General features: G+C 41.3%; 2 protein-coding genes across 2 annotated transcripts in view; one reads left to right on the forward strand and one right to left on the reverse strand.

Annotated features, from left to right (window-relative positions):
- The window catches only part of BTK (Bruton tyrosine kinase), a gene marked incomplete at its 3' end in the record, with an annotated part of 28,033 nt that extends 16,641 nt beyond the window's left edge, over nucleotides 1–11,392 (reverse strand). Inside the window, exons 1-4 of the mRNA XM_082865316.1 lie at nucleotides 11,327–11,392; nucleotides 2,661–2,830; nucleotides 2,015–2,113; nucleotides 39–107 (exon numbers count right to left, since the gene is read on the reverse strand). Of these exons, the coding sequence (XP_082721442.1) occupies nucleotides 39–107; nucleotides 2,015–2,113; nucleotides 2,661–2,801 (309 nt within the window). The 5' untranslated portion in view covers nucleotides 2,802–2,830; nucleotides 11,327–11,392. The remainder of the gene's footprint in view (nucleotides 1–38; nucleotides 108–2,014; nucleotides 2,114–2,660; nucleotides 2,831–11,326) is intronic.
- A 3,322-nt stretch (nucleotides 11,393–14,714) lies between these two features.
- Nucleotides 14,715–17,353, forward strand: RPL36A (ribosomal protein L36a). Its single transcript, XM_082864797.1, has 5 exons — nucleotides 14,715–14,754; nucleotides 15,170–15,275; nucleotides 15,476–15,543; nucleotides 16,849–16,971; nucleotides 17,279–17,353. The coding sequence occupies exons 1-5, from the start codon at nucleotides 14,752–14,754 to the stop codon at nucleotides 17,297–17,299; spliced, it is 321 nt and encodes a 106-aa protein (XP_082720923.1). The 5' UTR covers nucleotides 14,715–14,751; the 3' UTR covers nucleotides 17,300–17,353.
- The last annotated feature ends 1,075 nt before the right edge of the window (nucleotides 17,354–18,428 follow it).

The raw sequence follows: 18,428 nt of genomic DNA on the forward strand, positions 1-18,428 counted from the left end.
CAGGTCCCTTTGTGAGCTAGTGAGAGAAAATACCTTACCTGGAAGGGGTAAGGGAACCTTTCAATAATTGAAATCTGCTCCATTTCACTGCACTCTTCTCCCCTTCTCTGCAGTGACAGAAGAAATCATAGTTATTGGTTGATGCATTGCTCTTTTCTGGATTTCCCTAGGTACTGGGAGTCTTTTTCAGTGGTTCCAGAAGACTCTCCTGCATGGACAATGCTAATCCTTAGTGATTGCTTCCTATATCCCAGTAGGGAAACATATCCATAGGATCCAGCACATACTCATTCCAAAAAAAATCTCAGGTATCTCAAACTATTGAGAAAAGGGAGGTTAATCAATAAATGATGCTGGGACAAACATTTAACCACTAATATTGTCAGAGGTGGGGGGCGAGTAGTTAAGGTAGCTATTTCACACCATACACCAACGTAAGTTCTGGATGGATTCAAGAGCTTTATATAAAAAAATGAAACTATGACTAACAGAAAAAAACATAACTATTTACATAATTTTGTGAGAGGCAAGGCCTTTCTAATATAATGCTAAAAGTTAGAACCATTAAGAGAAAGATGAGCTAATTTGATGACATAGACTTTAAAACCCACTATGGTTAAAAAAGACAAGTATAAACAAAATTCAAAGATAAATGAAAAACTGGAAAAATATTTTCAACATATATTATAGTTAAAGTTAACATATCTAGATCTCTTAAAAAGTACTAGGAGTAAGGTAAACATTTCAATAGAAAAACCGGCCAAAAAATTAACAGGAATTCACAAATGGAAAAATATAAATGAGCTGTAGCCATATAATTGTCCAACGTTATGAGTAACAAAAAAATTGCAAAATAAGTCAGCAATGAAGTATCATTTTTCTTGGCTTTCAAATTAACAAATATTTAAAATATCTGGCGTTGGAAAGAATGTAGAGGAATAGATACTGTCATACAGAGCTTGTAGGTGTATATGATATTCAAATTCTACTTCTACAAAATTAAATAGAATAAAACTATAAAAATAATCAAAGCATACATATTTCATAAAGAAAAGAACAAAATATTACTCCTAGGAAGTTATTATAAAGAAAAGAATAACAGAAGTACGTAAAGATGTAAGCAAGAATGTTCCTTTCAACATGATTTATGATATCAAATAAATTGGAAACAAATGTCTAGTAATAGGAGATTGGTTAAACAAATTACAATATATCCATGATAGGGTATACTATACAGTCATTAAAATCATTTTATTAAAGAGTATCTATTGTTATGGGGAAAAGTTTATATTGTTAAATTGAAAATGTAGGTTGCAAAGTAAGATGTGTAGTATAATATGATTCTATGTTTTAAATATATAACATATATATTAGTGTGAGTGTATGTGTTGTTAATGGAGAAAAACATCTGTTAAGTCCACACACGAACATGTTAATAGTTGTTTCAGCTGAATAATGAGATTATGCATGATTTTATCTTTTTTGTGCTTTTTTGTATTTTGCAAAGTTTCTATAATAAATACGCATTACTCTTGACATCAGGAAAAAAATGATATTTAAAAAAATCAACTAGGAAATCAGTAGACGTTATGTCCTCGAGAGGCTCTGGGAAATGAGAGAAGAAACAGTGAGCTACTAAAGAATCTCATGACTCAGAGCCCTAGAGTTCTGGCTTTCAGACTAACTCAAGCTTGTAAATCTGATCCTGGTGACTGAGGGAGTAAAACGAATCATCTCTGATCAGTTTGAAAACTTGATGTGATATCATTTGAAGATTGGCGTTACAAGTTTTCCAGATTAAGTGAGTTGTTCTGCATCTGGGGAAAAGACGCTGAGACTCAGCATAACCAATATGTGGCAGAGTGAAGAACATATATGGGAGCTTTATGTGTCCCACACTGCACAGCATCACAGGTTTATTTACAGAGAATTGAAGTGTTCCAAGTTTCTTAACTGCAACCCTCCTGCCCCCCCCCCGCCCCCGTGCCCAGTTCTAACAATGGCCTCTTCTCACCGGAATCTGTCTTTCGGGGGGAGGATTTTTCTCAGGAACCACTGTTTCAACACAGGTGATCTTCTCAACATCTATTGAACCCTTCTTACTGCCTCTTCTCTGAGAAAGAGAATGAGGAAGAAAATGGAGAAAGATTAAGAGCGATTAAGCAACCAGATGATTAGATTTCGCTATCTCATCATTCAACACAGAGAGGTGACACCCACACTCTATATCAGGACCTGTCATTTTGAGAAAACGAACAAACAAACAAAACCCAAACAACTTCCAGATCTATTAACCTAACCTTTTTTGACTACCAGATGGAGGGCAAACACTATAGAAGAGTGGATGGCTTTGTGTTCCTTTAACATAAAAAATAAGGAAGCAATTTCCAAGTCTTGGATTTCATTCTCAACAATCATTTAATGAGTGCTCACCAACTGCAAGAATCCATGGTGAGATTTTCCCCATAGCTTCTTAGCACCTTTGAATTTTTGCTCCAGTATGTCTGTAGCTAGTTCTCGGCTAGGAAACATTTTGCTGAGTTTGAAGTATACTTGGGTCCCTTCCACCTACCCCCTCAAACCAAAAAGGATCTACCTCCCCCCAAGGCATATCTAAGGCCAAGTCCTTAAAACTCAGGTTTCACAGCACAGAAACTCACCCCACGTTCAAAGTCATACTCATAGTAGGAAAGTTTTTGCACGGTCAAGAGAAAGAGGCGCTTCTTGAAGTTTAAAGGTGATGTTTTCTTTTTCTGCTGGGATCGCTTCAGAAAGATGCTCTCCAATATCACTGCAGCCATAGCTTCTTCTTTCTGGAGCTCACTGGGTGCTGTTGATAATAAAAGTTCTTGAGGACCCAGCACATTGAACCTCATCCCTCCTGGTTCCCCCTCAGCCTAGCCACCTAGTTTCAAATGGAACAGAAATGTTCAAAGCTAACAAAGAACCTTCTTACTTTGACGTCCTCCTTCCATAGCACCCATTTCTGCCAGTTTTCAGGTATAATGGATGCACATCGAAGTGGGGTGATTGATTCTACATCATGAGTTCATATAAACTGTGTTCTTGTATAAGGCAATGGAATGCTCTGGATATCAAGTGGTATGTACCCATGTGCTTGGTAATGTCTAGAGGCAGCTCTACACTAACCACCCTTTTATGATACGTGCAGAATCTGTGAACAGTAAAAGTCTCTGCGCAGCTGTTGACCCTTATATCCCCAGAAGGGATAATGCAGGTGCCAGAACTCCACTGAGGCAGATATTGGACTTTCAGTTCCCAGTTTCCTAGACAGTGAGTGTAATTTTTCATACGTTGTCCCACTGGGGTCTGTAACCAAGGGGTCTAATAAGGATACAGAGGCTGCACCTGCAGTTATGGACATTTACTAACTGCCACCCAACTAATTTTGCCCATCACCCTCTGGCTGAGCTACAAAGGATAGAAGCTTTGTTCTAAAATTGAAAAACAATTTTTGAGAGGTAATTGTTTTATTTTGTTTTTGGTTTTCCCTTCCTTTTTGCTTAGATTAGTTCTTTCAGACAGCATCATGCAAAAGTGATGCAACTGTCTTAATCTTATAGATGCTCTCTCTGATCATTTATGAAAAGTAACTTGTTTAGCCTCTCCAAACTTACAGTACTTCAGAAAGATTCAGTTTAGGTAACTGAAATACAGAAAGGCAAAGAAAGTTACAAAAAGTCACCGTTGGTTTTTTTATTCACACAAAACACACAGTTATTCACTTAAATACACTATATTTTATTACCAACCCAAACCTTCGTTAGAAAGATAAAGTGAAAATATAAATACTGCCACAGAAATAGAGCACTAAAAAAAATACGAAAAAAATCACCAAATCACCAGCCCCTTCTCCCTCAAGTTTTGTTGGAGGTAAGTTTTTTCCTGAAGGGTGTAGGTTTTTTTTTTTTAACTAAATTCCTTATGGTTTTGGTGGCACCATGGAAGCAGAATAAAGTAAGTCGTTTTTTGTACTTGTCAAGCATAGGTTACTTCTCACACCAGGAAAGCAAGGGAATGGTTTCTTATCGAAGCCTGAGGCTATCCACACCATTATTTTGCTCTTTCCTGTGGTGTAAAATGTTCTATTATTGTACTGAGGAGACAAAAATAGGTTACAGGAACACCAGGGATGTTCAGAATGATCACTTTGTTATTTATTCATCATGTGGATGCCACTGTTTTCTGGTGGTAGACTTGTTCAATTTTTTATAAATGATCTTTTGAGAAAATTGGGCAAAGGAACAAACTTTTCCCTACACTCTCCACACTTAGCCTCTCCAAACTTACAGTACTTCAGAAAGATTCAGTTTAGGTAACTGAAAAAATTGGGCAAAGGAGCAAACTTTTCCCTACACTCTCCACACAGCTGCTCTCTTCCCTGACTCCCCAGTTTAAAAAGAGTCTCTCACAGGAGTGACAAACTGATAAGAGTTTGCAACCAACTAGAGTTCTATCTAGCATTCAGATTCAGCTCAAACCCCAAAAAGATTTCTTTTAACATTAAGGTTTTTCATTTACTCAGAAGTAGTGGTAACCAGGTAATAATAGTCTATTCTCAGGAACTGCCAACTCATCGAGATCCCTGTACTAATATCACATTTGTTCCCATGGTGAATTCCAATTAAGTACCTATTCACAACCAAAGACTCAACTTAGAGAAGACAAAATAATACCCTAAAGAAATTGAGTAGCATGACCAGTAAATTGGATCAGAAGCATCCAAACAAACCACGTCCAGTTGTTCCTCTTTTAGCTGAGTAAAGCACACCCATCGTTTTACCTTTAGTTTTGTTGCAAGCTCTTGGTGGATACACTCCCCTGTTCAGATCCAGCATCTGCTTCAGTCTTGGCGTCTGCTCTTATTTCCTATAAGACAGGTCCTTCTGGAAGCTGCCTCTGTTCTTTTTCTTTTTTAGAACAAATCCAGTTTGTACAGGAGGAAGCCTTCCTCTCTTTTAAGTGTCTGTGTTGGGGTAGGGTTTAGTGCTGGTCTAAGTATGAGGAAGTAAATAAGCCTCTCACTAGCCATTGCCCCTCTGAGCATGGGGTGAAATGGCCTCTACTTCTAGATCATTGAGCTGGAGGACTGCTGGGACTTCCATGGCCTGGTTGCTCCCTCTTTGATTGCTTTCCCCCATTCCTTGTGATCCACTCCAGGCACACACAGCCTGAAAATGTGGTAGTTCTTCCTTAGTCACCATTAGTCCATCCACCACTAATGTGAAAGGAGAGGCATCTGCTTTTATGTCTTCCTGAAGGTTGGTGTGTAATGGACACTCTGCTTTAGAGGATAGTTGCAGCTTCTTTGGGTACTTATTGTGAAAGGTCCTAATTTTTTTCTAACAATTTCAGCAGCCCACAGAGTCAATTTGACCACAAAAGATGCACAGTGAGGGCTGACCCTGCACCTCACTCAAGTGGTGGGGTTGGGGGTGGAAACGGAAGTGACATGAATATTACACACACACACACACACACACACACACACACACACACACACACACTTCACACAGAGAAAGAAAGAGGAGGAGAAAAAAGACTAGAGAGACACACACAGAGCTCTTCATTTAAAATATAAAGTTCCAGTGTTATAATGTTCTCTTTATTAAACTACAAATGCAAAGATTTTCACACGGCCACCTTTTGCAGCCTCACAGCTCTTTGTGGAGCAGTAGAATTCCAAAAAAGAATGCTTAGTAGTAAGAGTTCAGCCACTTTACAAACTGCACTATGTCAAGGAGTTAATGTAAATAGCACTTGCAGAATTGGTAAACTAAACCACCTTTGGCTCCTATCTTTGCTCATGCTAAGATAAAACACTATTAGGGGGACTTCCCTACTGGTGCAGTGGTTAAGAATCTGCCTGCCAATGCAGGGGACACAAGTTCGAGCCCTGGTCTGGGAAGATCCCACATGCCGTGGAGCAACTAAGCCCATGCGCCACAACTACAGAGCCTGCGAGTCACAACTACTGAGCCCGTGTGCCACAACTACTGAAGCCCGTGCGCCTAGAGCCCGTGCTCCACAACAAGGGAAGCCACCACAATGAGAAGCCTACGCACCGCAACAAAGAGTAGCCCCCACTCGCCGCAACTAAAGAAAGCCCGCATGCAGCAACAAAGACCCAACGCAGCCATAAATAAATAAATAAATAAATTTATTTTTAAAAAAATTAGCTATTATTAATAAAACAAAACAAAACACTATTAGGGACAACACCAGAGAAAAATCAGAAAATGACACAGCCTGTCTATGACTGGGAAGGGTCCAGGAGAAGCTAGTTAGAAATAGTCAGTCATGGTTCAAATAACTATTAAGCCAAAATATCCAATAAGCTGCGTTTTGTGTTTATTTCTCCTTTAAAGCATTACATAATTGTCCAGCAAGATTCTAGCCATTCCCAGGGGAATGGAAGGGAACTCATGCTTCTCCCAGTGCAGTCCATCCATCAGACATTTTACACACATTCTTTCATTTATTCCTCACGGCAAACAGATGAGGAAAATGAGACTCATGGAGGCTATGTGACTGGCCCAACCTTATCCATTTGTGACCTCACACCCTTGTTGTTTCTGTTGTACCTCATTGCCTCCCAGAGGGATTTTTTTTTTTTTTTTGCCTTCAACGAAGTGTGATGCCATCCACCTCAGCACCCTGTTATTCCCCATGGCTATCAGCAAAGAGCACTGGGGACAGACCCCTCTCCATCTTCTAAGAACATTTGGCAAAGGAGGAAATGGTGGTTAAGTACAGGGGCTAAGTGAGAGAGAATTCAGGATCCAGGGGCACTTTCCTCTGCAATATTCCTCTGGCTAGAAAGGATGATATGTCTCTCTTAACTGACAACAGTACTTTTTCCCACATGAGGATTCTTCTCAGTTCTGCCAATGTTTTATTACATTTTCCTTTAAATCCTTTATAAGGAGATCTTGTTTAACTGGTCGACTTCTAGAGTTGCCAGCTGCTTTTTCCTTCAGGATTTTTCGTTGTTAATGGGATGAAAGCAAAGTGTTTAGGTGGAACACCAACTCTTTATTCTAGGGTTGTTATTGCTTACTGTGAATATAAAAGTTTGCTTGAATGTACTGTCTTTTATATTGTGAAATATTGCAAATAGGCAGAAAGTAAAGAGAATAACATTACACTCATGTGCTCACCACTTAACTCTATAGAATCCTAACGTTGTGCCATTTTGTTTCTGGTGTTTTGTTAGAAATGAAATACTATCCATACAGTCAAAACACCCTTGTGTACTCTTCCACAATCTTAGTTCCCTCCCTCCATAGAGGTTACCAATATCTGGAATTTGGCATTTATCATTCCTAGGCATGTTTTTATATAATTACTACATATGTAAGTATCCAAAAAAGACATTTAGTATTGGTTTACATGTTTCACATTTTAATATGTGTTACATACTCTTCAGCATCTTACTTTTTTTCTCAATTTTTCTCATTTCTTATGATTTATTTATCTTGGCAGCTCTAGTTCATACATTTTAATTCATTTTGATATGTATCAGTATTCTATATGATGAATACATCACAATTTATTTATCCATTCTCCTACTGATGGATATTTAGGTTGTTTGTTTTCAATTATAAATAATGCTACCATGAACAATCTTGTACATGTGTTCATAGTTTTCCACTCTCAGAATGAATTCTCAGTTACTTAGACAACGTGGCAAACCCAGGTCCGGCTTATGTGTTGGACTATGCACTTCGTGTAATCCCTTGTTCCTTTTTTAGTCCCATCTTCCTGAGGCTTTACTATGAAATCTGGTAGACTTATCAGTGATCTCTCATTAGAGTAGAGTATAACTGATAGGCCTACTAAAAATCTCTTCTCAAGCCCAAGAAGCATCTCTCAGGTTTTGATTGAGATTTTGATTGAGAATTCCCCAGTCTTGGAATCAGAAGAGAAGTCGTCATTAAAATATCGTACCCATAGCAACAAAGAGCCATAATTACTCTTGCTAAGTTCCCAAAAGCTCTGTTCAGGCCCTAATGAAAGCTAATTATTTCATGATAAGTTTCAGGTTCAGTGCTACAGGTGCCCAAATTTGTGGTGAAGACTTCCAGCAAAATCAGTTTTCTGGCTGCTGGCTAACCAGGGAAATTCTCATCTACTGTAATCATTTCTAAGAGGTCTTGGTGCTCTGGTCTTCTTCAGCATTTCATGTTGTTAACATTTTACAATTTTCTTCTGTGGTTTTGGAAACTTCTGGGTCTGTCATCTCTTCTGCCCTGCACTAGAGACAATAGATTCTGGCCAAGTAATGATGAAAGGAGTGCCAGATAGCGAATCTGCAAGTTTACACTGAGCATCAGGTTGGTGATAATACTTTCAGCATTGTTCCTCTGCTCTGAGGGTGACTGCTGGGTTGTCCGTCTTTCACTCTGGACTTGTGTGACCCTTTGGCCTTCTTTTTCAATTTAGTTTTTGTTTTCCCTGGCTTAAACTTTTTATTTTTTTCCGTCAATATCACAATAACACATGTTCATTATAGAAAATGTTTTAAGTACAGGGATATTAAAAAGAAAACATCAATTATAAGCTCATTATCCAGAGACATTAATATTAGGCATATTTCCTTCCATTCATTTTCTCTGCATTTTTCTGACTATATTTGAGATCATATTGCACATACTATTTGTAGTTTGCTTATTTTTCTTAACATTATCTGTCTAAGTATCCATCTATCCATCCATCCATCCATCCAACACATATTGTCCTCAAAATATCTAAAGTTCTTGTTTAATGTTACTCCTGATTATTTTCCCATGATATTAGGATCTCTATATAAGCATCATTTACCAAGTCAAAAAGTTTGTACATTTTGAATTTTGAAATATATTGACAAAATAGTTTCCAGAAACACTGTAACCAATTTCCACTCCAAATAGCAGTTTTGGAGAGCCTGCTTTTCCCACACTTTTGTCTCTTTTCTGCTCCACTTCTAATCAGTTTTTTTTTTTACTGTTTCTATTACAGACAGATATGTAAGGATGAGTTAATAGACTATAGTTCATTTTCATTTCTGGGAGTCAAGGCAGTGAGTAGAGCTTCTCCTTGAAGTTCAGCTAACTGATGCTAACCCTAAGGCATGTGGCGATGGCTCTCCGAGAGGGAGGTGGAAAGCCTGGGATCAAGGCTTTTGTGTTTCGAATGCTCTCCCAACACCCTCAGTCAGTGCACAGGAATCTCCAGAGAAACTGAAAGTGACACGTGGCCCATTTGTTTCAGGGTCCTCAGAGGAGTTCTCTATCCCCCTCCCCTGATGGCTTCATTTGCATAACCCAGCAGCTTTAGAGTGAATTAGGTCAAGGTCTGTCTCTAGCTTCTTACTGAGCACTGCCTCACTGAAAATTCTAGCTCTCCCTTATTCGCAGGAGATAGAAATCGGATATCGGCATGGCATCCATGGGCAAAAAGCAGCAGGCATCTGATGACTCTTTGGAGAACACCCAAACTGGTTTTCAAAAGCCATATCTTCCCCTTATACCTAAGTCACTTCCTGGTATGGGTCTAGTCCACCGAAAGGAAACTCTCTATAGGAAATTTGCTCGAATGGAAATAGTAAATCATACTGATGATAATTTTACATTGCACCAAGACCCTAGAAGTGGATGGAAAGTTGCACTAGTTCTCAACATGAGGCGTTTACGAAAGATTCTAAACAAATACATCACTAGCCATAAGCCACAGGAATTTGGACTTTAATGCAAGCAGATAGTTTAAATATTCTGAATATAAAAGGGGTCAGAATAGACCAGACAGGGCTAACACTAAGGGATCCTGTTTCAGTAGAATGCATTAGATTGTTTAGGGTATTTGCATTTTGTGGCTTATTTGGTAGGTGACATGGTTTTATCAAATATCTGAGGCTCCAAGCAGCTGTAGCACCCTTGGTCAGGGGCTTGGCATGCAAAATGGGGGAAGGAGCAGAACCAGCACACAACTAACAGCACAGAAGATAACCCCTGAGCTGTATAGACCCCTGCCTCTGGGCTTTGCTGCTGCCCTGCCTCTGGAAACAAACAGCATGAGATAGAGACTTTGAGCTTGGAAAGCTGAGTGGCCAGGAAACTGGACAAGGATTCCATTTGGAGGTCCAGCAGCTCACCCAAGGATGTCTTGGTCAGGCCCAGCAATCCCTTTTATTTTAAATGCCACACTATTTATTCTAGGCAGGTCCTCTGGGGACCTTGGCAGGTCTCAGGCAGAATAATAATAATAGCAAACAGTGAGATAGGAGCACTGACTATTGCTGGGCCCTATTTTAACTACTTTACATAGATTAACACACTTACTGCTCACAACAATACTATGAGGAAGGCACTAGGCAAGTAGGGGGAAAGGGAAAAGGGAAAACAGGAGGGGAAGAAAGGGGCAAGAATAATTCAATGCAATTCCACAATTATTTATTAAGCACTGACTCTGTTTCAGGGATGGTAATGAACAAAATAAAGGAGGGGATAAAGAAGAGGGGATACAGGTAGAGGAAGGAGGAGGATAGAGAGGAGGAGAGGAGAGCAAAGGAGAGAAGAAAATGATGAAGCCTAGAGAAAAGAGAGCCGTGCACATGGCAGGCAATGGTAATAGGAAAAAGCTTCCCCGCGACCTCAGGGGTTGGCCACACTGTCTGGGCTGAGGCTGAAGCTGCTTTTTTCTGGCCCAGCCTCTTACCCACTGTTACCACGAGGTTGGCGTACACAGTCCTTCCAACAAGCCAGCTCTGATCCCAGCAATGTTGGCTCGATGCAGCCTGAGGCTTTACACCCTGGTTTCGCCTTTCCTTAGCTTACAGAGCTCAAAAGCCTATTGTGGCACGTGAGCTTTGACCATTTTCTCAGACAATCTACCTCTTAAAAATTCCTTCTTCTAAGGGTCTCATTGACACACATATCCATTTTGGGTCTTCCGGCAATATTTGACCAAAGGGCTTATTTTTATCCTGGCTTATTTTGCCACCGGCAATAAATCTTACTTTTCTGCCAAATTGTGCAGAGGTGCCTCTTTCCAACATCTGCTACCTGTTCAGATGGTCACCTCATAGCGCTTTTTTCTCTTCTAGTTCCCCCCACAACCTCCTCAGAGAGGACCCTTCCAGCCCCTTCTGATCATCTGAAGAGACTGTCAGGGCCTTGTGCTGATGACACTCCCACCCTCTGTCAGCCTCCTCCTCCAGCAGACTACATGGCACCAGCCACGCTTTCTATCTGGCCTTCAAGGGTCCCAAGGTCCCACGAAAGGTACTTGCTGCTGCTGCCCAGCCCTTGCCATGCCCCAGACCCACCTCAGTCCTGACTTTAATGCAGGTAGCTTCCCGGATGCATTGAGATGCCAGGACTTTGAAGGTGGGACTCGATCTCAGAAGACACTGGCCCTGGAGACATATTCTTACAGTCCAGAGAGGAAGGACAGTCTGAGCAAACCCCACCCTTTCACAGCCACTCAGTTCCCTTTTTTTGTTTCCTGACTTAAACCAATGTCTTTTTTTTTCTTCTTCTCAGCAGCATGGTATCTGGTTCCCTGCTGCTGTCCCTATTCCACTCCCCGCCCCAGCTGTCCCCGCCCTTCATTTGCTTGGGACTTCTTGAGTCTGCTCTGAACGAACCCTCCTCAACATTACTGGGGCCACTGAGACTCTAGACTGGGCTGGGTTGAGCAGACACGTCCTCAGGCCGACCTCCCCGAGGTAAAGGGCTAGCATCCCTAAAGGACAGTGGAGACTTACAGAAAAGAGGAGAAATGCAAACATGTGGAGACAAAACAAAGGGACTGGCGAGGAAGGGCGTCTTTAGCTTCTCATATCCTCTAAGGCAGAGACTCAAGGCCACACGGTTGAACTTGCTAGTGAAGGATGGAGAGTGTTCACGAAGGGACCCCAAAGTACAGATCCTGACAGAGGTAGAGACAAGACTTCCCCCTGCTGAGTCATTTTCTAAGAAAGCATTTTTTCTACAGATAAAAATGTCCGAATGTAAGCCCACATACTGACTTGTGTCCTTCCCGTTTTCTGTGGATGTTGATTTTCTCCATTTTAGATTCGGCCTCAAGGATTCACTCTTAATTTACAACTTTCTCTTTAATCTTGTAAAATAATAAACTAGACTAGGTGTGTTACTTGAAACCTAAATGTTTCATCAGCCACCTCCTAGCCTATGTTCTAGCAGCGATCTTCTCCCAGAGGACTCTCCTAGGAAATGCAGACAGTACTGGATGTAGACCAGGATGGCCACAGAGCCCCTGGTGACTGATCTGCTTGCCCATCTTGACACATCAGCCACGGCCATATTTACTTGCCCCAGGCGCTGTATGTAGGAACAGATCATAAATCCCACTAGAAGAAGTCCGTCAGAATTTTTAAGGGAACAGGATATATTTTTTAAAGTATTTTGTAGGATAGTAGACTAGTTAATCCTCACGTCCACACAAGATAAAGGGGCAGCAAGTGTTGTATGATCTCTCTATTTTATTGACAATTTATATCCTTTCACTAGTCACCTCTGAATAGCTGCTCCAGTGGCCTGCCTGAGAGTTGGTCACAGACATTTGCCTTCCCTCCCCTTTTCATCAGTCAGATGCTACTTTTTGTCACATGCCCTGTTCCTTCTCAAGGTCCTTCTGGGGGTGGAGACTCGGCGTTGATGGGGGATCTAGACAAGGGAGAGCAGGACAAGGGAGAGGGGAAAGTAAAACTAGGCGAGTCTTCACCCTCTGCCCATGTGCACTCTCCTCACAGACTTGTCCAGGTGATGGAAGGACTGCACCCAAATAGTGCCAATATCTAGACATAGGAAAGTGAACAACCACTTACTCTGCGAGGCCAGGCCACATGTAGAGTCCTGTGTTCAATTCTGAGTTCCTCATCTTAGGGGAAATCAATAAGCAGGAGCATGTCCAAACCAGAGACCAGGATTGGTGAAGGAATCTAAACCAAAGCCATGCCACATAAAGGTGTGATAGAAAGAACTAAGGTTGATTAGACTAAGAGGGGACATGTTCACTGTCTTCATATTTCCATGTTACTAACATCAAAAACCTCTAGAAACTCCTCAAAGCCCAGTAAGACGGTATAACAGCCTGGAGAGAAGAAGGAAATGGTCTGAGCCTACAGCCTGGCTGTTTGGCAAAGAAACTTTTAGGAAATGTAGCAGGCAGTGGTAATGTTTTTATTATCTCATTCCCAGAGACCGTCCAACAAAATAGAGCTGATCAGAGAGTCAGTTCTGAACCTATGGGTGTTTCTGGAGGGTTATGCAAGCAGGAGAGCCCAAGCTGTCATGGTTCCTTAGCCCTAATCCACTGACACCTCCTCCTGAGTCCTTGCCCAATTCTGACTCCTTATCATCCTCAACCCTGCAGATGCTCCTGCTTCCCTTGTGTGATTTGTGGTTAAGTGCAAGGCTGTGGTGTTAAACTACCTGGGATCAAATTCCAGCTCCACAAAATAACCACTGGTGTGACTTTGGGTAAGTGAATTTAAGGCCTCTCATGCCTCAGTTTTCTCGCCTGTTAAACACTAATAAATGTACATACCACTTGGGTTGTTAGGATTAAAAGAGGTAGTATGTAAGGTAGTTAGGAAAATACCTGGCATATAATAATTGTTCAATAATTGTTAGCTATTATAATTACCAGGCCACACAATCATATCATATAATGGTAAAGGAACCCAAGCTGTGGAGTCAGATCACCCGTGTTTGTATCCTGACTCCACTAAATACTAGCAGCATTGGGCAAATCGTTTAACACCCTATGGCCTCAATTTCCTCATCTGTAAAATGGGAATAATAGTATCACCTACCTCTTAGAATTACTGTGAGAATTTTATGGGACAATTCATTTAAAATGCTCAGTACCCTGCAGTCTTTCTCTGCTGGACTCTCTTGAAACCTAGCACATGCCTTCTGCCAGGTATGCAGGGAAGTGAAGAAATGCTGGATACTTCCTATCTTTTGGCCTGGTTATTGCTATTGTTGGAGCTGAACAATTTCATCCTCACTTTTCAGAACCTAGGTCAGCCAACTTGCTCCCTCAACAAAAGGGGGCTGTTTAATGCTGAGCATTGTTCCTTTCTGACAAAGTATTTAGTCTGTAATTATACATTTATGACATTGATTATTTAATTACTGTGTCCCTCCCCTAGAACAGTGGCCAACACAGAATAGGCATTCAATAAACATCTGTGGAATGCAACAACTAGCCATGTGATAGATAAACTAGAGCACTGGCTCCCTCCAAGCCTTCAGTGAACCAGCAGTTCACTGTGAAAGATGTTGTTCCCAGAGTCCTTGAAGTAGAACGGGAATGGGATATGGAGGTGGAGGGCTCCTCCACTTGACCGACCCTAGTCCTGGCTTCCCTCGGGAGGCACACGGAGGCCAGATGGTCTGGGAAGAGCACTGCTTCCTTCACTTAACGGTGCTACGCAGCAGTATCCACCAAAAGTGATGAAGTGAGGAAAAGTTGCAAAACTGGAGGGAGGCGGGTGGAAGTTGAAGAGAGTGGATCAGCCTCAGCCGGAGCCCTTCCTTAAGCCTGCGCCCACGATCCTGAATCGAGTCCTCTCAGCCGCCAGAGGGCGCGGCGCACAGAGCCTTAAACTCTATGGTCGTTCCCACCGACTCCCATGAGGAAGCGCGACCAGAAACCTCCTATATACTTCCGTTTCCGGCCAGGCCTCTCTCTTTCCGTGCCGATAGCGCTCTCGCAAACATGGTAGGAGCTTGGGGTGGCGGCCAGGCAACATCCAGTTTAATCTTTACTTCCCGGTTGATGGTTCCTTCCCGGGATGCGTCCAGGCTCCTACGTGGACTCGTTGTACCAAAGAAACTCAGTGTTGCCGCGGTCGAGCCCAAAGGGGCCGGGCTTCGGGGCCAGGAACTGAAGTGATGGGGTCAAAGAGGTAGACTTAGCCAGCGGTAGAGTGAATATGTTCTCGTTTTAGTTTGGGCTCGGCGGAGGCCGCTGTATTTGAAGCACATGGGGCCGGACCACCTTCCAGTCAACGTTGTGTGTTAGCGAGTTTGAGAGTTTAGTCCTCGTGGGATGCCTTAGCTTTAGCTGGGTCGGGTCGGGCGTTTTGTGCGGCTGGTCTGATAACGCTGCGCGTTCTGAACGGTTTATTTACTAGGTGAACGTTCCTAAAACCCGCCGGACTTTCTGTAAGAAGTGCGGCAAGCACCAACCCCACAAAGTGACACAGTACAAGAAGGGCAAGGATTCTCTGTATGCCCAGGGTAAGATGGGCATACGTGATTTGGTTTTAATGCGGCATTTGTGTTATATAATACGAGCCCAGTCCTCCCTCCCTTCCCCACTTGGGCATTGATATTTCTGCTGGAAAGCCCAAGATAAAACCGCTGAGAAGACTTTTCCACTTGTCGGTTGTGATTTGTTATGTTTGATAAACCCTGACAAATAATTTTCATTCTCCTAGGAAAACGGCGTTATGACAGGAAGCAGAGTGGCTATGGTGGGCAGACTAAGCCGATTTTCCGGAAAAAGGTTTGTAGTGGTCACTGTTTGATATGCTTCCCACTTACTGTGGCAGAGACTTCCCATTTGTTTTTTAGCCCACACATCTCTACAATATAGGTATGTGTTTTCATAGTTTCAGTGAAGTTATCTCAGTTACCTGCAGAGACATACATCTAGTAGGCAGTGGAGCTGGAAGTGCAATCCAGGTCTCACTCCAGTCTACAATACTGCACTGCCTCATTGTTTTATATTTTTTTGTCCTCTTTTTGAAGAGGCAAACATCAAGGAATGTGCCCTGCCTTCCTCAGGACTGAAGTTTGAGGACACCCGTAAATCCTTTTCACCCTCTTCCTTACCCGTTGCCATGTCCTAACGAATCCTTAGCTCATGCTTGCAGTAAGAATTGTTCTCTTATTTTGCTTCTCAGTTCAGAAGTCTACAGTCAGTCTGCTACCTAACTCATGAAGTCTTAAAGCTCTTTAAAATAGCTATTTAGGTCTTCCACTGGCTTCCTGAATTCCCTGTTGGTCTCAGGCTGAATTTCTGAGTTTCTGTTCTACCTCAGGTGATTTGTCTACCCCCTAAAGTATACAGTGCTTGGAGCATAGCCTTCCCACGAACATAGCATTTCTTTTGGCACTTAGGTCCTCATTCAGCCTGGTTACAGAAAGTATTCAGGAGTGATTTTAGTGTTCATTTAGGTGCAGTAAATGGTTTGATCACTAGGTGGTGATATGCCTTTTCACATTTGGGTAACTTGTTTAGGAGATAGGGACATTGTACTTAGGTTTCTGCTCTTTTGAGAACTTTAAAGAATAGAATTCTAACTACAGGAGCAGGCTTTAGAAGTTGAGTATTTGTGGGGAGTTAAATAATACAGTTGAATGCACATAAAACCTAGATGTAATTGTGGGTAGTCTCTGGAGAATAGATATTAAGTAGTATTTATTAACTCTTATTTAAATGGGTTGTGAAAGTTATGTTTATTTCATAGTTGCATGGACTCAGTTGACCCATTTTTGGGTGTGTGGAATACTTAACTACGTAGAGCTGAAAGGCCAGGGTGGTGTGATGAATGCCTATTTGATAAGAAGCCCTCTAGGATGTTTGATATGAATGGAGAACTTGATTTCAATTAGATAATCTGCCACCATTTTCTCTTAAATACACTGATTTTCACATTTCTGTTTTCTCCCTATAGCTGAAAACAGATTGTCACAACTCTTAAACTTTGCAGAGCTTTGCCTTAAGTAGTACTTGACCCAACAGTCATATTTTTGAAGAAAGATTTTCTGTAGTGATTTATGAATTTGACTTAATTTTATTTTCCAGGCTAAAACTACAAAGAAGATTGTGCTGAGGCTTGAATGTGTTGAGCCGAACTGCAGATCTAAGAGAATGCTGGCTATTAAGAGATGCAAGCATTTTGAGCTGGGAGGAGATAAGAAGAGAAAGGTAGATAATTATGGGGTGGAAGGTGCAATATTTTCTCTATGGCTTTATTATGTTGAGAGAGGTGAACATTTCTGCCTACTCATTTTTGTGGCATCAAGATCAGGGGCAATCCTCTGAAAATAACTAAACTAGATCCATAGCTCAAAGTATTTTGGTGTTGGTTTTGACATGAGTAGGAAGGGGAGAATGAGAAGACTGGCCTTAATAAAGGATGGTGATCCCTTTAGGAATAGACGCTGTTCTTGATGGAGTAAAGGTTCTATGCAAAATACAAAAACTCACCATTTTTCTTCCTGTTCTATTACAGGGCCAAGTGATCCAGTTCTGAGCTTCATATTTTGTTTTGTTATGAAGGCAATAAACATTTGAGATTGTTTACTTCGTTTAGTTTCAATTGTTTATTTTTTTGGAAGGGAAATTAACTAGTGCCATCAATAAAATTCTCCTTGGGAAATTTATGCTTGATGGTTCTAGATACTTATTAAGGGTTGAATCTGACTGGTTGAACTCACATCAGATGCTATGATGGTCTAATTTGCACTTTAATCACTTGGGACTTCATGGGATTCCTTTTGTTAAAAAGCAAAGGCTGTTATTGGTTATCATGGGACATAAGTAGAGACCTGAATTCAGGGCAAATAGAATGAGATCAGTAACTATTATATCCATAGTGAACATGAGGTTCACCAGGAGTGAAATAATTTGTCTCAAATAATGTTTACTACTAAAGTCACTGTATGAGGAATTTCAACCCGGCTCTCTAGGCACAGCATACTATATTATATATGTCATTAGACTTATTTTCATGCCCCCTAAGCATTTTTATATACTTCCTCACATTTTAAAGTAGATATAAATTATTTTCATCATGTTGAAATAATTGCAAAGGATAGAATTTCCAGTGAAATTCCCCAATGGAACCTATGGGGGATAACTGTCCATTTTGTAAAATGCCTAATAGTTGGAATCCTCTTTGTATGCTATTGTATGCTTCATTCTTGTGCTGCAAAACTCTGGATGTGAAGCAAATAAGCTACACATTTTGGTGACTGGAAGCACATCTCAATGAGAGCAGTTTTCTTCCAAGTTTCTGTGGTTGAATTGTCTGGATTTACCAATTCTATTCCAATTTTTATTAACTGACAATGCTTAGCCCTCCAATTTTATTGAAAATAATTGGTAATCACCTGACAGGCAAAGGGATTGTTACAACATGCACTTTGTATTTTGAGTGGGCCTTTTGTGCCCTGTTAGCTTTTGTACTGTCCTGCATTCTGGATGGGTGAGATGAATACACCCTTTTTTGCTTATGTGGGAGAAGGGTGATAGTACAAGGGGAGGTGGGGAAGGAGCAGGCCTGAAGCACTGACTGCAGGTTGGTCCTCAGGTAAACCAATTGGAGGAAAAGCAAGGAATTAGAGTATCTGGAAATTGCCTCAGTAACTCATTCCTCCATA

Source organism: Leucopleurus acutus (assembly GCF_964270905.1).
Source record: "Leucopleurus acutus genome assembly, chromosome: X".
Lineage (NCBI taxonomy): Eukaryota > Metazoa > Chordata > Mammalia > Artiodactyla > Delphinidae > Leucopleurus > Leucopleurus acutus.

Coding starts and splice junctions, on each gene's coding strand:
- RPL36A (XM_082864797.1), top strand. Junction 15,276..15,475: donor GGATTCTCTGTATGCCCAGG/GTAAGATGGGCA, acceptor TCATTCTCCTAG/GAAAACGGCGTTATGACAGG. Junction 15,544..16,848: donor AGCCGATTTTCCGGAAAAAG/GTTTGTAGTGGT, acceptor TTTATTTTCCAG/GCTAAAACTACAAAGAAGAT.